Genomic DNA, 25,280 nt, shown 5'->3' with positions numbered 1-25,280 from the left:
GGACAGGAGCGTCACCCCGCCTTGCTCCGCGAGCCCAGCCCAGGGCCGAGTGCCGGCACCTCACAGCGGCTCTACGGAGCGGGAGCGGAGGGTCCCTGAACCCGGAGAAAAGGAAGGGGCGCGGTCCGTGCCCAGCTGCCCCCGCCCGGTACCTGCGGCCCCCACGGTCCCCGCCCGTACCTGTGGGACCCCAGCCCCGCTGCCCAACCCGGTACCTGCGTCCCCCCAGTCTAGCCCGGTACCTGCGGCCCCCGGCCCCGCTGTCCCGCCGTCCCGCGGTCACCACCCGCCGTCCCTACGGGCCCCGCTCGGCGCCGCCGGACCCGGGCGACGCCATCTTGTCTGGGCCCCGCCGGCGGGATGGCGTCACGCCGTGACGTCACCGGCGCATGCCGGGCCAATCGGGAGCTGCTGATGCTGACGTCACCACAGGAGGGGCGGGGTGAAGGCGAAGCCACGCCTCCTCCCTGGGGGCGGGGCGGGGCCAAGGAGCGTCCGTGTCTCGTCCGTGTCCGTCTCGTTCGTGTCCGTCTCGTTCCTGTCGCTGTCGCCTGCTTTTGTCAGCTGCTGACCCTGCCGCTGTCCCATCCCTACCCCTGTTCCCTGCCCTTATCAGCCGCTGTCCGTATTGCATCCCTGACCCTGCCCCTGTTGCACCGCTGTCCCAACCCTTGTCCCTGTCTCTCCCCTTTTCCCTGTCCGTTCCTGTTCCATCCCCGCCCCTGTCCTGTCCCCTCCCTGCCCTTGTTCCTGTTTCTGCTCTTGTCCCTGTCCCTATTCCTTTACCTGCCCCTGTCCCATTCCCTGTGCCGTCTCTATCCCTGCCCTATCCCTTTACCTGCTCCAGTTCCTGCTTCTGTCTCTGTCCCCAGGGATCTGTTCCCAGCTGCTGCCCTGCCCGGCAGCTCCTCCAGTGCCTCCTGCCCCTCTGCCAGCTCTGCATCTTGCCAGGGCTCCCCAGGGGGCTGGATAAAGGTAGTGAGTGAGAGACGGAGAGGCCATTTCATCCCACACCCTTCAGCCCCTTCCCTCAGCAGCCACGGCCGCCTCACCCTCCCGAGGGGCACAGGGGACATTCCCGCTGGGTTTTCAGCCTTTCGAGCAGTCCTTGCTCAGAAATGGAGGGGGTTTTGTCCAGAATGGGTGTGGTAAGTGCATATGTGATGGAGGATATTAATAAGAGAGTTAATCATGCTAAATCATGACTGGAAACGGCCAAACTGGAATTACCACTTCTGTCCTCAGAGGAAACTGGACAGCCTGAGAGGTTCTTTTATAGTTTCTTTTCCAGTTTGGATTCTCACAGCAGCCTTGTTTTTGGGGTTGGTTTGATGAAAACACTGAATAAAGGTCATAAACCCAGTGTTGTATCAGGATGATGTGTGCTGATTCCATGTAACTTGAGGTACCATCAGATATCAGGTGGTCAGAAGCTGTTTTTTCTTAAAGCCTGTGTGCATATCACATGTTCTCCTTGTTTCTCTACTCTGCAACACCACTAGCAAGGAGCAATTGCTGGGTTTGGATCACATGAAGCTTTGCCTCTGAAATCATAGAAAAAAGTGTATGAGCTGTGTGGACATCAGAAAAAGCACTTATCTGGGTCTCAAAGGGATGCAATGAAATGCAAATACAGTGTTATATCTTTAATTCCCCAGCAATAAGTGATTTCCCAGGTGGAATGTGTGGGGAAATGACTGGGGGTCAAATTGGAGAAAACTGGGGAGTTATATTTGCATTCTAACAGAAGTTAGTACAGGAAACAGAGGGTGAAGCGCAGTTGCAACTCCCTGGATGGGATGTGGTCAACGTGCCCAACTTTCCGCACACAATCCATGCTAAGGGGACTGAAGGGAGGGCGGAGTGGAGTGGAGACACTAGGGCCAGGTTCTGTTGAAATCCTGCCAAGAGGAGGAATTCGGTGGTGCAGATGAACTGTATAGCAGCTGAAAACCAGGGGAAAAGGAGATGCCTTGCTGCCGAACCAGAGCAAGATCACCAGTGCCCACCTCCATCCCAGAGGCTACCTCAGGTGTGACACTGACATTACCCACCTCCAAGGTACAACCACCCCACACTGAACAGGATGTATGACTAAAGTTACTCAAGCTAGCGCAAAAATAGTATAAAACTAAGTTTAAAATGGGGAGAAGTTAGGGAAGGTTCCACTGTGACTTCTGGGATCGACTGACTGATCAGGCTGAACCCGTAAGAACTGTACTCTGTCTGGTGATTGTTTATCTTGATTGCTCTGAATAAGTTTTTGCAGCCAGATACTACCACCACCAATCTTTGCACCTTCTGTCACAGTTTTCTATTACATTAATAAAAGATTATTATTCTGTAAACTGTCCTTCAAGGTGTAAGTCCTTCAAGAGCATTAACAGTGGATAAAATACTCGACTATGGGGGCCTAGGAGAGAGTCTCTCTAATCTTTTGCTGTGCAATCCTGTGCCAAGAGACCAGCTAAAGGTGTGGAAACCCTCAAAGGGTTTTTTGTGTTTCCATGTGACCCTGAACAAATCAGTTGAACCACCTTCTCATCTAGTGCACTGTTCAGTGAAGAGTTGTACTTAGGGAGAATTTCTTCTCAAAATGGGTGATTGCACATTGGGAATGAGCTTCTTAGGGAGGTGGAGGAGTCAGTATTCTTGGAAATCTTTGGGGAAAGACTGGACATTGGAGCCAGTGCCATCGTCTGGTTGACAGGATGCTGTTCACTCATAGGTTGGACTGGGTGAGCGTAGAGGTCTTTTCCAACCTAATTGATTCTGTGATTCTGTCCCCATAGTGGGACCCTGGCATACTGCTCGAGCACAAGTATGTCATCTTTCCTTGGGCGCTGTCAGTCAGATCAAACACGAAGGGTTTGGGAAAATCTCGATTTCCTGGGAGAGATTCCCAAACCCCCACTTGTACTGAGCCCGCCCCGCCGCTAGGGGACGCCACACCCTCACCACGCTGGTTCCGCTGTCATGGCAACAGCAGACGGGGCGCGGCCAGCCTGCCGTCCGGTTGCTAGGCAGCGGAGCACCCGGGCGGGGCGGAACCGCCGCCGCAAAGCGACTGTCGTAAAAAGGAGAAAAAAAAACAAACCTAAATGCTGTGGTGCTGTAAAATGCCGTGAGGCGCGGCCGGCGGGGCCTGAGGGACAGAGCCCGGGCCCGGTCCCGCTCCATATGCCCCGAACCGCCTCGTCTCGCTCCATGTGGGGCTGCTCCTCGTCCACATCCTACTCATCCTTCTACTATGGCCCGGAAAACAGTTAGCAGGAAGCGGAAGGCGGCGGCTGCCGCCGCGGGGACCGGGGGACTCCAGGGGGAGCAGGTAAGGGGTGAGGGTGGTGTGGGTGAGAAGCGCTTGTTCCCGGTGGTGGGAAGGGGGGCAAGCGCTGGTTCCCGGAGCGGGGCGGACGTGCCTTGGGAGGAGGAGGGTGACCCTCTCCTGGTGTTGCGGAAGGAAGGTGTCCTGGGGAGTCGGGGAGCCTGGGGAGGAGTATCCACAGTCCAGGGATGAAGAGCCCCTGTTTCAGTGTCACCTGGGGAAGGACAGCCCTGGTCCTAGTGTGTCACAAAGAGGGGCAGCCCCCAGGTCCCAGGGTCACCGGGGAGGAGGAGCCCCCAGGTCCCAGGGTCACCGGGGAGGAGGAGCCCCCAAGTCCCAGGGTCGCCGGGGAGGAGGAGCCCCCAAGTCCCAGGGTCACCGGGGAGGAGGAGCCCCTGGTTCCAGGGTCAGTCCTCCCCTTTTCCCCCGCGCCCCGGGGCTCGCGGTGCCCCGTTGGGTTCGGCCGTTGTTCGCCGCTCGTTGCCGCGTAGCGATGATGGCTGGATGGCTCTGGCCCGGTCGGAGGAGGCCGAGCGCCGCGGTCGGTATCGGGGAGCCACCGGCGTGTCACCCCTACGTCTGCCAAGCCGAGCGCGAGGGCTATCGGCGCTGCCCCTCTCCCGTTCCAAGCGCTCTGCTTCTTCCCGTGAGCATTTGGCGTACCAACGGTGCCAAACCGCCACGGGCTGTCGTTATATCATCGCCATGTTACTCCTTTAACAGATATTTTTGTTTAATTTCACACTGCTAAAGTGTCTATCAGTATTCCCTAGTTAATTTCCGTGCGCAGTATTCCACGGGTGGTTTGAAAAACTTCAGGGTTTTGCTGGAAATATCGTTGAATTTGAAAGGGTGGTGTTTGTTTTAGTTGCTTTATGCAGTGTCTTACTTTATTGTCCACAGTATGGTTGGGATCACTCGCTTCACAAAAGGAAAAGGCTCCCACCGGTGAAAAGGTCTCTGGTGTACTATGTGAAAGGTAGAGAAGTCCGGATGCAGAATGAGTCCAGCTACCACCGCTTGTTGCATGGATACGCAGCCCAGCAGCTCCCCAGCCTCTTGAAGGAGAGGGAATTTCATCTCGGAACACTCAATAAAGTGTTTGCCTCCCAGTGGCTAAACCACCGACAAGTAGTGTGCGGGACAAAATGCAACACGGTGAGTGCCACCTCTCCCTGTTTCCCTTTCCTCAGTTAGTTACTCCACTCCCACCCTCAAATGATGCTTATCGTAATCAAAGTGTGTGGATAGCTAGGGAAAACATCAGGAGTGAAGGCAAAATCACCCCCAATTAATTTTGAATGAAAGCAATGCTTAGGGACAGTCTGTCCTCACCTGAAAATGTGGCACCATAAGCTCCAGCAAGGCACCTCATGAAGCATCATTGTCATCTGTACAGAGCAATTTACACCTCGTTGCAGGATGAAGAGCAACAGTGGGATTGGATCTTTCCTTTAGTCCTGCAGATGGGAAGCTAATGGACAGAAATTAGCTCTATATTAGTCTCTAATGCTGGCTGTCAGTGCTTGGCCAAACTTGCTGCTAAAGTTCCTTTTTTTCTGTTATGCTCAATCTTATACAGTTTGGTTTTACATATGGTTCTGTGCTGATGGCGTTTAAAAGTTGTTCTAAAACCGTGGTTAAACACCAGATACTTAGAGCAGCCAGAAATGTTCTGAACTTAAAAAGAATTTCAGATCTTCAGTGTTATCCTTTGCTTGTTGATTTATAATTCTTCATGTAAAACTGTCTCTTCAGGTTCTTGAAGTGATGCTTTAAAACGTTTCAGGGGAATATTAAAATGGTCTCCTGTGGGATTAGTAAATGAAGGAAATCATATTTCTTAGGTAATATTCTTTCCACCAGAGTTAGTAGCCCAAGTTCATTGGCTGAGGTTGCAATTTCATGCATGGAGTTGTGATTGAATTAGTGTAAAATCCTAAATTGCCGGGTAATTAGTGCCACAGAAGGCAATCGAGGGTTACAAGGAATGAAAACATAGATGAAGTAGCTCTTAGAGCATATAGGTTGCTGCAACAACTTCTTTGCCTCAAGATCTTTCTGTGCCAAAGCCAACACTCAGTGGTCTGACCAGCAAGGGTCAGTGGGCTGGTTTTTTTCCCTTTTGTGATGCTGAAAGATTCTGAGATACTCTGTTATTATTCAACAGTTGCACAGGGGGAGGCTTTTATGCAGTAGCTCTTAACAAGCAGGGCCTAACTGTATAAACAAAGCAATCTTTTAACAGCAATAAGCTCGAAATAGAATCTCTCTGCCTACTTTCTCCACATATGTTCATCTCCTCAGCCAGTCAGCAGCCAGCACTGGTTGTGGTTTTAGAGCTGCTTACAGGAGACGAAGTCCTGCTGAAGCACAAGCTCCCAAAAATCTTGCTTACTCTAGCAAGATGACTGTGTGTTTTATAGAGTTGCAAGGATTTTGCTGTGTTCTGTAACTTTTGTAGCTCTGGCACATCTGCAACGAAGACAAATGGGCAAGTGGGTTGTTAACGCAGAAAATTGTTTGGGACCAAATAATCATGGAACTGAAGAGGGATTCAGCAGTATTATTGTTCCCTTTGCACATGCCACAACCAAGTCCACATCCAGACTTAATGTTAAAGAAGGATCTCCTCTGTCATTGAGCAAAATAGAGTGATTGCAAAAGAAGTCCCTGCAGCATTATGAAAGATCATACATGAATTATGAATGCTGTAATAGCTGTACCTTGTTTACTTTGTGCTCACATTTGAACAGGTAAAGCGTTAAACTCTGCACTCTAATTATGAGATTTTTCTCTCATCTCCTGAGTGAGTGACCTATTAAAGAAAAATGCCTTTGGTGATTCTCATGCTGAAGTTGTGGCATTCAAATTGGGAGTAAATGGAAAACACCTTTGTTGACTTCAGCGAGGTTTGCTGCATTGGAGTTGCACTTAATTAAAGTTAATGCAAGAGAAAAATATAAACTATAGCAGCTATTTTAATCAGGGCTTGACTGTGGCACTGCGTGCTTTTAGCATTTAATTTATAAATTGCCCTTCACTGTGTAGTGCCAGGAGGATTCACTGTTCTTAATAACAAAACAATGTTCTTGTCGTAGAGGAGGAGGTTTGGGTTTAGTCACTTGGCAGTACTAGTTACTTTGAAAATACTGAAGAGAATATGGAGCTCTCTGTCAATTACTCTTTTTTGATGAAGATTATAATTATAATTTATTTAATTATGTGGAGTAACTTTTTATCCTTAAAACTATTCCAGGATGTGAAATAACTTTATTCTTCTCCAGTGAAACTATGGTGCTCATAACTGAATAGCTGTAAATCAAATATTTCAGATATTTGTGTTTTCTAAAGGTGCATGTTTGTTCTGATAAATTTAAAATTATGGGAACTATTACAAGCATTCAAGCACTTAAAATTTCAAGTGAAATCACCCAGACTTTTCATCTGGGCTTTGCAGAGCCAGGATTTATTTTTTTTTTTTTTTTTTTTTTTTCAAGAATTTCCTAGACCTTGCACACAATGGGCTTCTTAGTGTTTTTCCAATTCAAATGAATGAACAGGGAACTTCTGAGGGCTGCAGACATTTAGGGTGTGTTCTGATAGGTGTCTAAATTACCAAAGACTGATGCTGTGAAGATCTATAAAAGAAACTGTCTCAGCAGAAGATACGGTCTGTAATCTGCAGTCTTCTGTTCAGGCTTCATAGAGAAACTCCTGCGACTTAGGTAGGAGAAAGGCTTATGGCAGACAAAAATATAGAACACAAGGTTCCTGTGTTTTGTGGTTTTTTTTTCCTCTTTACTATTTCAGGAAATTATGAAGAATAAAGTAGTGTCTAAAAAGAAGTTTCAGTAATAATTTTTCAGCTTCTTTTGCTCTGTTAGTTACGTGTACATGTTCAGGATATAATACTTTTGCTAATTGCAGAGTTAAAGATGAAAAACTCTTAGGAGCTGTAAATCATTCCCTAATGAAAGAAGCTAATTAGTTTCCAGATGCTTGAGAATGTATTTGCTTGAGAACATATTTGTTTAGAATATAGTTAATTTTTTTCTTTTTCCAGGCAGGCCCAATAGATGTATTTGCTTTTGAAAACTTCATTTCTGAATGCTCTGTCCTGATTTCTCAGGCAGCTTTTTAAAGGCATGCAGGAGTTGGCTTCTGAATGCTGGCAGAAACCTTTTCTCCCTTCAGCAGATTGCTGTGTTGCCTTGGCTGCCCTGCTGTAAATCACTAGCTCTCATTTCAAGACTTTAAACTTGTTTCAAGATATCCTGTATCTGTTCTGTGCATCTCCTGTCTTGTAATCCTGGAACTGTGGTGAGAATACAATGGGAAGTTCCTCCTCTATCTGTGAATGTGAACTGTCTTTGGGGAAAATTATTTCCCCTTGCTTTGCAAGTTAGTGTGTCTTCTGGCTTTGCATATGTGAGGAAGCATGGAGATGGCAGCTCATTTCTGACCACACGTAGGGAATGAGAAGCCTCCTCCAGTTTGTAGCTCTATTCAAAGTCCAGTGAACAGTGACTGAAACTCAGCATAATGAACCTCTGATGCCTGTAGTTGGTATCTCCATTCCACATGTCTTTCAGTGGCTTGTGACCAAACAGCCAGGTGTTGATTTCTTGTCTCAAGACTATTTGATTTTCTGTCAACTACATGTGATGCTTGTGTCTGTCTGGTAGTTCCTGTGGCAGCTATGGTGTATTCCTGAGTTGTAGGAATGCCCTTTAGCAGACAACGTCTGTCGCTTCTCCATCCTTTGCCATCTGTCAGCATGTGCTAACTGTCTCTCAGTCCCCTGAAATTAAACACGGAGGGCAAAATGCAAATTAAAAAAATCATAAATATGACTTTGGCACTGCACAAATGCAGTAATACCAAAGTCCGTGTCTATTAGATGGTAGTGCTTTAGAGTTTCACAGAAAGGTGGAGTGCCTGATTTCAAATCAGCCAACTTGCTGGATGCTTTTACCTCTCCTCGCTTCTCAGGTGGTTTCTCTGTATTGTGGATTGTTTTGCTTTGGACCCTTTCAAGAAGGATGTGTAAGGCTATTACTCACTTGAGTTGCCTCTACTGCATAACCTATGAGTAAGTTTTGTGCTAAGATTAGTGCATGTTAGTGTGGCTGATGTAGTTGCTATTCCCAGTGATGCTTGAAAAGTCACAGCAGTCAAATGAAGTCCTAGGTAACTGGAAAAGGGAAGCCATTGTAGCTATCTTGAGAAATGGTAGAAAGAAGGACTCCAGGAGCTACTGACCTGTCAGCATCCCCTCTGTGCCTGGGAATATCATGGGATCAAGTTTCCTCCTAGAAACTCTGCCAAGGCACATGAGGAACAGGGAGGTGAGTTGAGGCAACCAGCATGGCTTCACCAAGGGTAAGTCCTGCCTGACAAAGCAGAGGCTTTGTGATGCAGTGCCTGCAGGAGTGGACAAGGAAAGGGCCACAGATGTCATTTTTCTGGACTTTTGTAAAGCCTTTGACACGGTTCCTGACAACATCCTTCTGTCTGAATTGGAGGGAAATGGATTGGATGGATGGGCTGTTGGGTGGTGAGGCACTGGTTGGACAATCACATCCAGAGAGTAGTGGTCAATGTCTCAGAGTCACTGTGGATATCAGTGACAAATGGAGTCCTTCATGGATCCATACTGGGACCAGTGTTCTTTAATGTCTTCATTAATGGCATGGCTAGAGGGATCAAGTGCACCCTCAGCAAGTTTGGTGACAACACCAAGCTGAGTGGTGCTTTGACACATCTGAAGGATGGGATGGCATCCAGAGGGACCCGGACAAGCTCGAGGAGTGAGTCTGTGGGAACATCATAAAGTTCAAGGCCATGTGCAAGACTGCACCTGGGTTGGGGCAACCCCTGGTATCAGCACAGGCTGGCATGAACAGATGGAGCATTCCTGCCCAGAAGGACTTGGGGGTGCTGTGGGTGAGAGGCTGGACATGCCCCAGCCATGGCACTCACAGCCCAGAGAGCCAAACGTGTCCTGGGCTGCATCCAGAGCCCTGTGGGCAGCAGGGCAGGGAGGGGATTCTGCCCCTCTGCTCTGCTGTGCTGAGACCCACCTGGAGCACTGCACCCAGAGCTGGGGTCCTGCACAGGAGGGACAGGGACCTGTTGGAGCGAGTCCTGAGACAAGGTCATAAAGATGGATAGAGGACTGGAGCACCTCTCCTATAAAGAAAGGCTGTGAGAGTTTTGGTTGTTCAGCCTGGAGGAGAGAAGGCTCTGAGGAGAACTTGTCATGTCTTTCCAGTACCTAAAGAGAACTTATAAAAATGATGGGGACAGATGAATTGAACTGGGCTTGTAGTAGTTGGAAAAGAAGTAAAGATTTTAAATTAAAAGAGGGCAGAGTCACACTAGATACAGGGAAGATTCTTACGCTTTACCATCAGGGTGACACACCAGCGTGGGTTGCCCACACAGCTACTGAGTGCTCAGTCCATGGAAACGTGCAAGGATGGGTTGGACAGAGCTCTGAGCAAGCTGATCTAGCTGATGTCCTTGCTCACTGCTGGGCACTTGGACAAGACAACCTTTCAGAGTTCCTTGCAACCCAAACCATTCTATGCTTCTTTATTTAGAACTTCAGCAGAAAGCAGACATGTGATGCCATTTTGATAGTTTAAAGTTCCCTGTTTCTTTGGGGCTTGGCATATACTAGTAAATCTGATGCCAAGTGTTTTACAAAGAGAAAAGAAAGATATTTATGATTTGAATAAAAGTTGAGGCTGAGAAGTTGGAAAAATCAATCACTGCTACTCAGGTATGACCAGCAGTAGTATTGATGTAATAGCACAATAAGCATTGTCTTCTTTTGTTATTTTCTTAGCAAAAAATGTATTTCAAGGAGAACAAGGAATAATTTCCCAACTTGGCTGCGGGTGCGATCTTCTTGTGACCAGCCTTAGCTGGTCCGGAGTCGTGCTGTTGCAGAAGTGGATGTTCCCACCTGCTCTTTTTGGCTAGCACTGATGTGCGCATGGCCAGGGAGTCAGCTGGATCAGCTTGCTGCTTCATGTGCAGACTGGTTTTCTTGTAGGATTAGTTTCACCAAGGCAGATACAGTGGTTCTTGCAGCTACTTGAGCACTAGTTACGGTCACAAAGGTGATGACACTGTTCAGGTGGATGGTGAGGAGGAGACACATAGGTTCTCAAAAGTTAGGCTTAAGCCAGTTGTGAAACTCGATCGTGGTTGATTCTCTCTTAGTGACCATTTTTAGTGGGGCAGTTGGGTTTCTTTCAAAAGTTACTATGAATGACAAGAATATGCCTGTGACTTCTGAGAGCACTGTGTGAAGAGCTGGTACATAAAGGAAGCATGTTGTGAGCTATTGCATGAAGAATGAGCAGTCTCTTTCATGCATGTCATTTGTGCCTTTTAGATCTCCATCCACCCTGCTTGTGTAATAAAAACAAGATAGCACCCTTTATTTTTGTTTTGACTGATTTATATAATCAGCTAAAAGGGTAGGACTGCCTGTTCATCTGCTGGTTTTTTGTGCAGGGGCAGCAGCTGAAGACACAAGAGTCTGTGCTGCCTTGAAATGGCGTTTCATAGATCTCTTTTTTAAACTTGCTGTTTGAAGTGAATGCTTTCAGTTGAAGATATATGGAAGGGAATTTATCTCCATTGGACTGTTAGTTTGCTGGGTATTTCTTCCCCCTAAATTATTGTGTCCTGAAAGGCAAAAGAAAGAAAAAAAAGAAAAAACCTGGTAAACCTTTTGGTAAACCAAACTCTCAGTATTGCATGTAAGAGTATGATTGGTTTTGCAGTTCATACACTCATCCTTGGATAGTCTGTTCCCTGCCACAGTCTTTATTTTTGGCAAGCTGATTAATGTACTTCCTCATCAGTGAAACAAGGTAGTTTCTTGATTAACTTGATCATAAGCAGGTTGGACGGCCAAGAGGACAGCCACATAGTAATTTCAGAGAAGCCATTTGCCAAAATGACTTCTCACCACTTCTGCAGGCCAAAAGAAAAATAAGTGTACAGCTATCAATCCCTGCAAATGTGCAAAGATCATGAAGTTTCGTGGCTACATCAACTGTAGTACCTAACCATGCTTGTCTTCCTTGATCCTTGAGTGAGAGCACTGTTTCAAGTTGTACTTGTACTAAAACTGCTTTTAAAAAAGAGAAGATGGATTTCTCTCTTCCATTTCATGCAACCTGTTTCCTTGTTAGAACACAGTTATCTGGCAGAGAGTGTGGTAGCCGAGTCTGCTGTGTTTTGCACAGATGAAATGCGGTCCTTGCACTTCTCGCAGATGCCTAAGCAAATCCAGATTTGGTAAATCCTGAACATTAAGTTGTTTGACATACTGAAGACTGACACGCGTATGTTTTACTAGAAGGGGGAACTGAATTTTGTGCAAGGCTTAAAATCAAGAGACAAGTATACGCAGTTCAGTGTTTGGAGGCTGGTGGGGTTTTTTTATGTCCATCAAAAACATTGTTGGCTGGGATTTAGTTTTTATATAATGACTAACTGGGAAAAAAATCTTATTTCTGTTTTAGATAAAGAGGAAATTACTGTATGGTTCTGTTAGGACTTTGTCAAGACTCTATCTCTACACCGCTTTGCAGATATACATATTTCAACAGTTGAAAATACTGTGTTTTATTTACTCTGGTGTCTTTAAAACTCCTGAAATGGTATTGAAATTTTCTGCACTCTTAGCTGGATGCTTTTCTTGTTTCTTGATATGTCTCCCTTTTCGACTTTAAAAGTGTCTACGGACTGTGGCTTATCTTGGCTTCTGTGTGCTGGATTTGTAGGGATGATTTCAGGACAGCCAGAGGTGCAGCTTTCAGATGTGAACTTTGGCTTCCTGTGATGCCCCAGGTGATATAAGAATCTATGTGTGCGAGCAGTGGTTGCTTATTTTACTGAAGGGAGGTGGTGGTTGTTTTTAAACTACTCAGAGGCCAAGTTCCTTACCAAGCAAGTGGAGAAGTTAAGTTACTGTTCTGACTTCTACAGCTAAAACAACATATCCAGTCCCTTATAGGTGCAAAGTTTAAGTTCTTTATCTTTTTAGTCCAATTAGTTTAGAGTTTAAGTAAAGGTATTTTGCATTAGAGTAAGTTTTTATTAACTAACACAGGTATTTGTTAGAAAAGGGTGTCAGACTAGAGAATGCAAAGGGGTTTTAATTTTGTCCTCTTACCAGATGACCTGCACTTCCAAGTGTGAATCTGTTACCACTGAAGCACATTGCTTCTGAGTCCATGAACATCCTTAGATGTGGATTTGTTTTCCTAACTAGTACTCCTGGTGTCAACATTAGGACCTGCAGCTGACACTGCAAGCTTTAATTGTAACTACTAAACTGTTAATTTTGTTTAGGGTTTTGGGTTTTTTCAGTAGTTGAAAGAGGATAGGGGAGGGAATTGGGCATTTTTGCTGTTAAGAAATACTAGGGTGAAGGGGGATATGCACTCACATGGGAACAACAGGGGAGGATGAGAGGAGAGGAAATTACTGGTCCTGATCCTTCAGTGCAGGTGTTAATTTTCATGTGGTTAGGGCAGAGGGACTGCTGTGTGCATTGTGTTTTTGCCGGCTGTCTCTGGCAATGAAGGCTTTGTAAGGCTTGGAAGGAGTGAGAAGTGCCTCCTTCCTACTCAGCTACACCTCAGCTCTTGCTGTACACCACATGTGTATGCAAAATGAAAAAGTAGACATGAACATGCAGTCTCTGTAGGAGTCATCTGTTTGTGCAAGACTGCTACCTCCAATCAGTTGTGGGGTGAAGGCGATGCATAATTCTAGACACAACACACAAATAGTGATGAGTGGATCTCGGCTTCCTCTGTGGAATGCGTGTAAGATACCATACTTTATCAGGTTTTGCTGGACATTAGTATTCTGCTAGTTCAGTACATCAAGTAATAGATGTGCTGGTAAATTATCTTAATGTTATTTTTCCTATGTTTATATTGAAGATTAGATCTACACTCTGTAAGAACTCAGCAAAAGCAGCTTGTATGTATAACTACTCTCTAAGAACCCCTAGATTTCTCTTCTAGTCTTCTGAAAATGTCTGACAAAGGATTTCAGAGCAATTTTCTTGAGTGTATTTTTAAAATTGTATTGAAGGTTTTTGTTATTACTGTTATCATCTTTGGTTGACTTCCAGAGGTTTTGAGACAACATTCTTGGTTATAGAAGGAACAGTCTAAAGATGATGTAGAATTTAATTATAATCCTGGGCTGTGTGTTCTAGATCACAGACTTTGCTTAGTGCCAAGTCAGCTTCAGAGCCTCCATTTCCTTGTTTTACTCATGTTCCCTCACAGGGCATTGTCTCCTCTGTTAGACTATTTGACTGTCAGTGCAGCTGCCCTCTGAGCACCATCTGCAAAGTGACCCAGCCCATGAGCCTCCCAAATGAAAGTGCACTTTAGCAGGCAATGGAAACCTTTGTTCTGGTTTAAACTGTAACCTCGTGGCTGTATATGTCTGAGCTGACATAACTCTGGGCGTAATGTCTGTTTGAAGAGTTGTAAGGCTTTATAACAGAGTTTTCTGACAAGGTGTTAGTGACATATTGCTCTAATTTCTTGTCTTTTTGCAGGATGAGCTAAATATCTTTCTTTCATACGTTCACACCGGTAGTACTGTATTTAGTTACTATTCTGTTTATCAGAAAAATAAATTCCAGTTGCATAAACTGGCAATTTGACAAAGCCAAACTTTAAGGTTAAGTGTGTTATTTTGGCAGTGGAAGAATCATGCATAAGCCCCTATGGAGCTTAATGGCTCTTTTGAGGTGAGTTTTTTTCACACTGGGATAGGTAGAAATGGAAAACCAATATTATTTTGTCATACTGAACAGGGAAAAGAGTTTTATATTCAAGGGCATTTCTTTCAAGTGGGAAACCTCCCATGACAGATTTCTCTCCTCTCCCTTCCATTAACAGGATGATTGAATTAAATCTACTGTAATTGTTATTTAACTGTTTTGAGAAGGAATTTATGCATTTTACAGCAGTCCTTGAAACATTTGAGAATTTCAACTCAAAAAGAATGTCAGTTCAAAATAGGGAGGATATTTGACCATCTTGTTTCTCTTACTTGTTTGATGATGACTTACATGTTTGTTGTTTTGGGGGCTTTTTTCTCCAGTTATTTGTAGTAGATGTCCAAACTGGTCAAATTACGAAGATTCCTATCCTGAAGGATCGTGAACCCGGCATGGTGAACCAGCAGGGATGTGGCATTCATGCCATTGAGATCAACCCCTCGAGGACCCTCTTGGCCACAGGTGGAGACAACCCCAACAGTCTTGCAATTTATCGTCTGCCTACACTTGATCCTGTCTGTGTGGGAGATGTAAGTGGGAGTATCTGGGGAAAGTTTATTCTGTCACTTTAAAAGTTACTACTTTGAAGTGTGTTTGATCAGAGCAACATTAATATTTTAGGAGTCTTGTAAGAAAGTGAGGTTCTGAAAGCCTGAAAACGTTTCTGATTGAGTTGTCATTTCTGTTGTGGTATCTTAGATGTAATTGAGTATTCAAACATGTGAGTGGATTTTCAGGGCTTTGAGTCAGATTTCTTCTTCACCTTCATTCAGGTATACTTTAGGTTACCTTTCAGCACCAAAAAAGTAACAAAATCCTAAGTATTGAAGTCTAATTGTGGTGATGATCTCTGAAACTATTTATAGTGAAAAAGCTCTTTTGAGAAATTAAAACGATGTTGAAAGTTGTTAAAATTTTCTCCTTATCCCAGTGCAGCTTATCCCAGAGTTGGAACTTGGCTTTGAGGATTTGTTCTAACCCAGTGGCTCGTGGCAGTGTGATACACTGTGGTACTGGTTTTATTTCTGAAATACCCTGAGGCCTATTTAGAATAACCAGTCTTTAAAAAAACAAGCTGGAGAAATATAGTGGTGTCCTGTGAGTGTTTCTCCCTCATTTCTTGTTTTTAGGACTTCACATAGATGTTAACTGCAACAGCAGAGGTCAGGTCAGAGTTTCTGCAGCAGCAGATAACCAGCAGCAGTAAGACTTGACTGAAGATTTGCGTGACTTGCTCTTCATTTGTGTGACTTCTTAGCTTTTTGAACAAAACTAGAGTCTTATGGTCTTTGTTTTCCCCCATAAGTTTCTCACACACTAAAGAAAAGAGTCTTGAAACCTTAATCTGTAGGTCATGTATTGTAAACATAAGATTTTGGTTACTTTTTATAATAGGGTATGTGTTTGAAGAAAAAAAAAACCTTAAAAAGTAGATACTTTACAGAAAAATGTGTCTTTCAGAATGGAAAATGTGAGAATTCTGGAAAATTTTAGAATTGAGATTAATTTTTCCTTGTTCAGAGGTCTGTTTTTCCAACACCTGTTTACTCTTTATTAATTACACAGTTCAAAACCAGAAAAGTTAAAATTAGTGCTAGGTAAACTGTTCTAGCTTGATACTGGAATCTTATCTGTATGTTTTTAATGTAGGTCTGTCATTCTGAGCTTGTACTAAAACTTGAAGTGAAGAATACTTGTCTGCTTTGAGACTGCTCTTGAGTATAATGGCACAGAAAAATCTGTCTTTCTTCTTTCAGGATGGACACAAGGATTGGATATTTTCAATTGCGTGGATCAGTGATACTATGGCTGTTTCTGGTAAAGTCATATTTTGTCTCCTGAGGTTTTTTTTGTTTGCATGTTTTTAAGCTTATAGTGATGTACAACGTTTTATAAATGTTAGGAAAGCACCTCTGTCAGGGCATTTGAAACCACTTGGAACCACCTAGGCTATTTAAACACTTCTTGGACTTAGTACAGTGCTTAATTTTATTTTGTTGTTGGGCCTTAGTCCAGATCTGATTTTTCTAGTACTAGAATATTACTTTGTTTCTAGTAAGGGGATATTTGGACACAATGAGTTAGGGAAAAGAATTCTACATAAGAGGAGTAATTTCAAGAGGGATGTTGGTTATTGGTTAATAACTTTGGAATGCTTGAGATCAATATCGGTTTCCTGAAGTCATGTGAAAGAGTAATTAATGAGGAGTCAGATTGTTTTGCAAGCTCTCAGTACAGTTATGTGTGTGTATGTACATATGCACTTACACTATGGCAGTTAATACAGAAGGCTGTAATAGAGAAACTCAATGACTTTTTGGTCACTAGTTGGATAATCAGTGTAACTTCATAAAAAATTACTTAGGTAAAGGCAAAAATAGTAATGTGTTGTTGCATTAATTTCGTGGTTTAGTACCTTTCTGTGCTGACATGGTGCAGTATTCTGTAGTGTAACAGAGTTGTCAAATGGCAGATGACAGATATTCATAACAGTCTTATATAAAAGTCACATATTTGAACTGTTGGTTTAGTTTAGTAGGGTATTTTTTCCCAAACCCAAAAAGCTAATCCTGGAATTTCATTTTTGAATTTAATATAAAACTTGATCCTTGCAAGTCTCTATCCCAAATATCTACAGAAACTCCCCCACATTCAAGCTGGTAAACTTGAAGAGAACAGCACAGATGATTACAGATGTCCAGGGGAAAGAGAAGGGCCTGATAGAATGCATAGCTTGTTGAGATTGAACTTGTTGATTAAATATTTTCTAAAGGTCAGGTGTGTGAGTAGAAGTGTTCTCTACTGCCATATTCTCTACTGTGTGCTTATAGCAGGAAGGATGTAGAGGTTCCAGTCTCCACACCTCAGACACCAGAAAATGCTTGTTGAAAGCAGTGTTGCTAAACTGAATTCTTTAGAACTCACTGATGACCCTAATTAAGAGGGGAAGAAAGACTACTTAACTTCTGACATGGTTTTAATTTTACATATTTCAATTACATCTCTGTCTGAAAGCATCAAACAGAAGTACCTGGAGTCCAGGTATTCCACACATTGAGTATATAGCAAGCGTTGTTATGGCAAAAGCTCCAGATGAGATGAATAATTCCCAGGATGGCATGAGCTTAGCATAGCAAATGATACCTTGCTTGGCTTCAGGGCTAACCAGTTGAGTGACATACATGGACTTTTTCCCCTGACAGGGCTGTTAAAAGGGTCAACTTCCTCTGAAAGTATGTCAAGATGTTTAGAAATTTTAGTGCTGAGTATTCAGCCTCTGTAACAAACAAGATTAGGTGCAATTAAAACCAGTGGCATGTAATGTAATGGCAGCATGTTGTGCTACTGGATGCAAGTGCCATTAGGATGCTCCTTTTTCTATTTTTCTCTAGTAGGTGATAGTGGCAAATGCCTGAATGCGTCTGTGAGAGGGCAAAGCCACCTCTGCTGTGCTGGACCACTCTTACTGCAACAAGACGTTTTGCTTTACTGTCTTTGCAGGTTCTCCCCTCTGAGATAGCAAAGCTGATAAATTTAATAGCTTCATATAGATATATTGTTTTTTTCTGGGATCTTCATCATGAATTTCTTTTGCCAGAAGTTTTCACTTTATGTAAGAGAAGAAGTTGAGGTACCTGTCAAATCTGTCAGAGCTGACTTAGGCAGAAGCAAGTTGCCTGAACACCACAGAATTCACAGAGTGACTAGGTTGAAGAGACCTTCAAGATCATCAAGTCCAACCCATGCCCTAACACCTGAACTAGACCATGGCACCAAATGCCACATCCAGTCTTTTTTTAAACACATCAGGGATGGTGACTCCACCACCTCCCTGGGCAGACTATTCCAGTACTTTATCACTTTTTCTGTGAAAAACTTTTTCCTAATATCCAACCTGTATCTCCCCTGGCACAGCTTGAGACTGTGTCCTCTTGTTCTGTCAGTGCTGCCTGGTGAAAGAGACCAACCCCCATCTGACTACAAACACCTTTCATGAAGTTGTAAAGAGAGATAAGGTCACTCCTGAGTCTCCTTTTCTCCAGATTAAACAACCCAGCTCCCAGAAGGGATGTGTATAAAATCTTGGATTAAACCTGTGTTGATCAGCGAACCAAAGACATTCAGCTTTTTTCATCTGGTGTTCTTGACATTAGTGATTTGTGTTTTGGATTAATGTCTTAAAATTCAGTAGAAAAATAAAATGAGTTCTTGAGTTCTTTAACCTAAGTTACATCCTTCAAGGAAGAAGTGGCACAGGCTTTAGCAAAATATTTTTTTCTCATAGATTTCATCCAGAGTGGTACAACTGTGATTTGAAATAGATATTTCTGTTAACACATGACTGTACACTCATCCATAAGCATACTGATAGAAGTCAAATAAACCCAAATTGGCATAAACCCAGCTAAGGTATTTATGGAGCTTTCTTGCATTGGTTTAACAGACTGTTTTACCAAGGCTGAGAGATACAGGCTTAGGCTGAACTTATAGTACTCAGTCACTTCTGAGTTCATTCTGTGTGTGAGATGATGATAATTGTTGCACAGGGTTGTGGGTTTTGATGCATCCTAATCAGTATGAAAACATATGAGATGGTCTAGCTGCTTGGAAACCATATGGATAGTTGACAGTGAATTCATAATATTCTGAACTTTATAGCTCAGTAAAATAATCCTTTTGTTAATAACAATATATGGGCATTAACAGTGTGATCTGTTAGCTTAAACTAAGACCCTATTGATTAATCCTTCTTTTTTGAAAAGAGGAGTTCTGTATATGTGGAATGGACTATTCATGTGTGGACTATTTTGATCAGGTTCCCGGGATGGTTCGATGGGTCTCTGGGAAGTCACAGAGGATGTGTTATCCAAAAGCGATGCCAGGCATAATCTCTCTCAAGTTCCTGTCTATGCCCACATAACACACAGTGCTCTGAAGGATATTCCCAAGGAGAACACCAATCCTGACAATTGCAAAGTCCGAGCACTGGCTTTCAACAATAAGAACAAGGTCAGTAAGATAAGCAAGACAGATGAGAAGTCTTAAAACTGACCCTGTGTATTAGAAAAACTAAAAAGTAATCTAAATAGAATATACCAGAGAAGCAAGCTAATTTGTTTTTCTCTGATACTTTTGCATCCTTGTCTGGTGAGGCGGTGGTTTTAATCTGCTATGTCTGCTTCTGCCCAAGTGAATGTAGGAGTCTGGAAGGACAAAAAAAACCAAAAAGCAACCCTAGACATTTTAGAAGGCACAGTCTTCCTGTGGGTTTGATTTTTAGATTTGCAGGGGAGAAAAAAAGTATTTGCAAGAAGCAGATAAAGCACGAAAACATCTCTTGCAGCTTGAATCCCATTCTTGAATGCCATTTCTGCTTCCCTTTGCCCTCTGTGAAGACCAGGTAACATTTAGCAGTTCCTGCTTAGATGGCTGAATCCTTTCTGGATTGCTCAGCAAATGAGGTGACTGACTCAGGACAGGCATTAGCACTTGCTTTGGGGTTATTTTGTTGATATTTGACAAACAGTAAATGAGTAAATGTCACTTGCTCCCATCCTGCTCTCCTGTTATTACCAGTGGGTGTCATCCTTCTTCACCACTTGTTTTTTTTCCCTTCTGCCCTCAAGGAATAGAAAAGGTCTGAAGCAAAGGTGGGTTGGAAGCAAGTGCTCCTGTAGGCTTTATTTTTCACAATAGCTGTCATTTACTTGTCCATGATGGAAACTTCATGTAACTTTTTCAATAGAGTAGTGCCTGAAACTTGCTTCAGTGTTAGAATCAGTGTGGGACCTGCTGAAGAGAATTGTCAACTTAAGATTGTAATGCCTAGCAAGATTTATGGTTTTGAAAGTTATTGTTATTTACTCTTTTGTTAATTTAGATTCTGCTTGACTCCTGAAGTACTGTATGGCATTCTGTGAAGATGAGTATAAAATGAAAATTATCTTGATAGAACCTTTACAGGATTATGGAAGAGTTCAATCCAGACTGTGCAGCCTGCTTAGAATAGAGTGTGAGTTTGTAAGGACATCTATAATACAGAAACTAACTCTCTTTTTTTTATTTTCTTCCTAACAGGAGCTGGGAGCTGTGTCCCTGGATGGGTATTTTCATCTTTGGAAAGCAGAGTATACGCTATCAAAGGTGCTTTTCTGTTTGTTGGAGTTAAACGTCAAAAACTCCAAGCAGTTAAGGCTGTTCACTATTTTTCACTTTCTTCAAATATTTGAGGAGCAGCAGTGTTTATAAAACACTTAGAAGTTCTATGTAAAATGAAATGTCTTAAAATTTGGAGCTTGAAGAGGAGAGGAGCTCTGCACTCCCCTTAATTCAGAGGGCAGGAAGCATTCTTAACTTTCTGCTAGTTTTAGCTGAAATGAACTGTTGCGTGGAGAGTGGTGGATACTTGATCAGTAGAAAGGAGGTTGCACCTATTTAAGTGTAATGGCAAATCACACCCAGATGCAGTGTGTGATAGACTTTTTCAGCTGAGAGCTGATGTTGCTGTGCACCTGCTAAAGAAATAGCGGCAGCTTAGAAAGATCTAAAACAATTTATCAAAATGACCATTTTTCTTGGCTTTGGCCTTAATTGTTGCACTTTGCTTCAGGTAAGGCACCATATTGCTTTCAGGTTTTTTCCTTCTGGGTCTCATTTTTCACCTGCATTTTGTGTTTTATTTTCCTGCATCTTCTTAGAACTAGGTTACAAAATTGTTCTGTTAACACCTTAGCCTTTTCTTGTAATGGGTTGATTTTTATTTTTTCTGTTTCCAGTTACTTTCCACAAAGTTGCCATACTGCAGGGAGAACGTGTGTTTGGCTTATGGTCAGGAGTGGTCAGTGTATGCTGTCGGATCGCAGGCACATGTCTCCTTTCTGGATCCGAGGCAGCCTTCGCACAATGTGAAATCCGTCTGTTCCAAAGAACGAGGCAGTGGTAAGAAACTTGTCAAAGGTGCTTCAAATTGTTTGCTTGCAGAAGTAGCTGTTAAAACTGTAGTTAGTCAAGCTTCTAATGAACAGGAAGGGCTTTTCTAATGGTAGCTAAATAATTAGCAGTGTCTGTATAGCAACCAACAAAACAAATGTGACCAGCTCTGAAATCTAATGAAGGGCAACATCACTGCCTTAAAGAGTAACACAATTGTAAACTATCCAAGTGTTAATGAACTTTCAAAGTGTGTATTTTACCACTGTACATTTTTTACTGGATCTTGCTCTATTTTTTGTCTTCTCAAAGCAAGTGTAGTCTTTTTACCACTATTCATACTATTCTTGCATTTTTCTCTATCAGTTAGAGAAAAAGGCATGTTATCTGCTGTGTGCTACCTTATTGGGAGTCTGTGCTGTGAAGGAAAGCTTGCTTTGTAATTTTAAAGCTATGACTGAGACTTCTGATTTTCTACGGGATTTGAGTGCAATTTCTTTTTCCCATATGGATGTAGTATGGTATGGTCCAGTTGACGATATACCAGGGCCAGGCCTGAGGGCTTGCAGAGTACATGGTTCCATAAAGTTCTCTCCATATCTTCTATTATCAGCATGAGAAGGCACAGTGCCGTATTAATCACAGACCAGTAAGTTGCAGTCCTTACTTAGCTTGTCTCTGAGCTTCCATCTCTTCATCAGGAAGGTTATCAGAGGAGGACGTATGTTGGCAAATATTAGGAAACTTTTATTTATGCAGTTACTGAGCAGTGGTGTCTTGATCAGTGTCAGGGTCTGCTGTTTTCAGATATGGGAGAAATATCTATAATGTCAGAAGTCACCTGAACATCTTATCTGCAGGACCATTTGTCCTCACTTGCTATCAGTGAGGATTCTGTCCAGGTCCTGCCTTAGACACTTCAGTGTGGTGCCCAGGGGTGGTTGGTGGCTGAAAACCTTCTGCCTCAATATGTGATTATCCATATTGGGGGATAATGTGTGTAAGGAGTACTTCGAGGGATTTCTCCAGTTCATGTCTGGAGAAAGACTTTTTACAGGGCTGTTTTTCTTCTGCAGAGTAGGTGCTTCCTTTTATTTGGTTCAGTGGTAGAGGCACATAAATAACAGTAATTCCCAAGATACTGTATGTTTCCAGTTTCTCTTGATCTCCCTGGGACTTGGAGTGGTGCAGTACCTCTAGAAAACACGGTCTTTATTGATCTGTGAATTAAAATCTGATTTCAAGTGCTTTTCAGTGCTACCTGAATGTGCTTTAGGTTTCCAAGTGCACTTGCTGAATGTGGTACATCTATACTAACTTCAGTTTATTTGTGTTGTACACAAAAGCAGGTCAGAGAAAGGTGGTGGCTCAGTAAGGCTGGAGCTGGGGCTGGCTTTCCTCTGCTGTAACCCTGTTTACACAGGAAGGCAGTGAAAGCTTTTTAGTACATATATCTTGTAAGTGTTGCTTTTCTTAGCAGCTGTACAGGGAAGTGCATGCCTTGGACGGTAGTTCTTGATTCCCAAGAGCAACTCCTCTCTCTGCATGAACTGGCCTGCAGAGCCATGTTGTGTGCCCTTCTCTTCATGTCCCGAAGGCAGCAAGCAGAGCTTGTATGGCATAGACTGTGACTTCTTGTGTAGGACATGCCAGTGCATCTTCATTTCCATCTCAGATCTGTAGACCCTTCCTTCATCATGGAAGTGGGGCTCAATATACTTACCTAAATAAGGTGCACAGGGGTAGAGGGGTTGGAAGTATAGAACTTATTGTGATTGCTTCTAGGCACAGGCTGTACTTTTATCTTGATGGGAATGATTAATCTGAGGTACTTCAGTACCCTAGGAGACAATTTGAAATGCTGTTTTTGAAAGCCTGTTCTAAATATCCTTCTTATTAGTGGGTACATCATGGATTCCTTCAGTTAATTTCTTTGGTTAGAGAAAGATCCTCAGTTGTTCTGCATTTTTTAGCTTTTTATTAATAGATTTAATATCTGCCTTGATACTCCATCACCTGTTTGTGTGAAGTAAGGGTTTTCCTGAGTGGCTTGTGAAGAGCACTTCTGGAGCAAAAATAAGAGAAGGTTCACTCTTGTGCCTTTCTCCTTTTATCCAAGTGACCGCTCTTGCTGACTGCAGAGGGCTTAAAGCTTTCTGTGTGTCTTTGCCAGAGCCAGATCTGTATGACAGAGGTGGGGGGAAGGTCTTCTGCTGTATCAAGTGCATTTGTAGCCCTCTGAACTAAAGCAGAGACTCTCATATGAATCTCATAATCTGCTTCAGTAGAGAGACTTGCACAGTGGTTTCCTGCCCATTAAGCCTGCAGTCAAGACTGCACCCCATATCTGGAGCAGGACAATGTGGCCTTGCCTTGTTCTAAGTGCGTGTCACAAATGCTGATGGCTGTGCATGTCACACCCAGTGGCAGAGGCAGAAGGATGAGGACATGATTCTTATTAGGACTTTATGCAGAGGGGAAGGGGAAACTCCCTGGTTGCATCTGCAGCTCCTGGCTGCCTGCTGTCACATGTGCTGCTGGGAATATTCCAGGATGATACAAGTTCTGTGACATTCAGCCCTGCTTGGTATGGTGACAACACTTGGCACGCGAATGTAGCTGGTGTAACTCGCTTGTTTCCTCTCCTGTTTGAATGCTTGTTTAGGCTTTAATTCAGTGGTACTTTAAAGAGGGTCTAAAAAGCCCTAGGGTTTATAATCTGGCATCCTGTCATGAACAAAGGAGACGTACAGCTGTGGTGGAGTTTAACCTGCGTGGAAGAGTTGTTTGTAGTAGAGTGGTTACACAGAACAGTATTTGCACAATAAATGGAGATGAAATGACAGTATGTTTTGCAGATTGCAAATTCTTACATACAGAATCTCCCCAAGATTAGTTCCAAGGGATCATTGATTAGCTGAGACTTCAAATTTAGATTTTGTGAAAACAAAGTGTACTCTTCTATTCAATGTAATGGGATTACTGAATTGTGCTAACATGTTTAGTTTGAACTGTACCTTCCCACATACTGGTGGAACATGGTGTTGTTTAGATGGCAGGAGTCTTATTCTGTTTTCTTTCCTGGCTAAAGTGCTAAAAATGCCAACTATTAAAAATAAGGTGTGCTTGTTTGCGAATATTTGAGTGGAGACAAATCAGGCTCATTAATAGTTCTGAAGCTATCTTAGCAGCAAAGTGATTGGTGACTATGGTTACACTTGTTTACAGCTGTCCTGTTGATCAGCACAGTGCACTTAGTGGCAACTGGGACTTAGTTTTCTCAGACAGTCACTTACTGCAAGTTGGCAGGTAGTTAGAGAGGGTGTGAGCTCATGGAGGAAAACAGCCTGATGTTCTTCCCTCTGTCTGCTGCCATGTACCTCCTCTTAATGTGTTCACTTACAGGCTTGTGGCAGACAGAACAAAAATAGTCTGGACCCTAAATGGCTTATCTGGCAGACCTGAGGGCTGGTGAGGATGAAGCTTCTTACCATTGATGTAGTTGATGGTCTCAAGGAGTAGGGCAGTCATGTAATCAAAACTGCTGTTTCAGTAACATCAGTGGGATTTGTCTGCACTGCTCTGTAGCTGTGGGAAAACTTTGTGTGTTGTGGAGAATACTAGTAGGTAATACTAGGCATGAAGTAACAGCACTGCAGAGCCAAAGCATCCCCTCTTCCTTACTGCGCTGTCTGTCCATTCTCTGTTTGATAGGTATCCGCTCAGTGAGCTTCTACGAGCACATCATCACTGTGGGGACAGGGCAAGGGTCCTTGTTGTTTTATGATATCAGAGCCCAGAGGTTCCTGGAAGAAAAGTCCCCCCGTGTTTGCTACGGACAGAAGCAGAAATTAGGAGGAAGTGAAATTTTGAAGTTGACAACTGGGAAAGGCTGGCTGGTAAGTAGTTTGTAGCTGTGATAGAGGTGGGGAGAAGGAGACCCATTATGCAGGAGTGCCATAGAGCTTGAGCCAATTGTGTGAAATGTGTCTCAGTCAAACAATATTCATGTAACCAATAACTAATAATGTAGACCAAGAAGTGCTGCAGAATTGCTTTCTACAAAAACTATGAAAGGGTACTGAAGATTATTTGCTTGAGTGTAAGATGTAGTGAATACAGTTCTTGTGCACTGATTCATAAATGAACTAGGTTTTCTATCTTTATATTTTCAAATGTAAT

At 43.3% G+C, this 25,280-nt stretch overlaps 2 protein-coding genes across 3 annotated transcripts in view; one reads left to right on the top strand and one right to left on the bottom strand.

Moving 5' to 3' along the window:
• Positions 1 to 353, bottom strand: part of UBAP1 (ubiquitin associated protein 1) — a 35,960-nt gene extending 35,607 nt beyond the window's left edge. Inside the window, exon 1 of one of the 2 annotated variants that reach the window (XM_033085709.2) lies at positions 243 to 353. The gene's annotated coding sequence lies outside the window, so the exon portion shown is untranslated. The remainder of the gene's footprint in view (positions 1 to 242) is intronic. The other variant, XM_033085708.2, reaches the window with a different exon arrangement.
• A 2,739-nt stretch (positions 354 to 3,092) lies between these two features.
• Positions 3,093 to 25,280, top strand: part of DCAF12 (DDB1 and CUL4 associated factor 12) — a 32,287-nt gene continuing 10,099 nt past the window's right edge. Inside the window, exons 1-8 of the mRNA XM_033085520.2 lie at positions 3,093 to 3,328; positions 4,229 to 4,483; positions 14,492 to 14,698; positions 15,926 to 15,986; positions 18,985 to 19,178; positions 20,247 to 20,312; positions 20,945 to 21,107; positions 24,813 to 24,997. Coding sequence (XP_032941411.1) covers positions 3,251 to 3,328; positions 4,229 to 4,483; positions 14,492 to 14,698; positions 15,926 to 15,986; positions 18,985 to 19,178; positions 20,247 to 20,312; positions 20,945 to 21,107; positions 24,813 to 24,997 — 1,209 coding nt within the window. The 5' untranslated portion in view covers positions 3,093 to 3,250. The remainder of the gene's footprint in view (positions 3,329 to 4,228; positions 4,484 to 14,491; positions 14,699 to 15,925; positions 15,987 to 18,984; positions 19,179 to 20,246; positions 20,313 to 20,944; positions 21,108 to 24,812; positions 24,998 to 25,280) is intronic.

The sequence above is a fragment of the Catharus ustulatus genome, chromosome Z (genome assembly GCF_009819885.2).
Source record: "Catharus ustulatus isolate bCatUst1 chromosome Z, bCatUst1.pri.v2, whole genome shotgun sequence".
NCBI classification, from domain to species: Eukaryota; Metazoa; Chordata; class Aves; order Passeriformes; family Turdidae; genus Catharus; species Catharus ustulatus.
The sequence above is the reverse complement of the archived record's forward strand: the minus strand, read 5'-3'. Positions and strand labels throughout refer to the sequence as shown.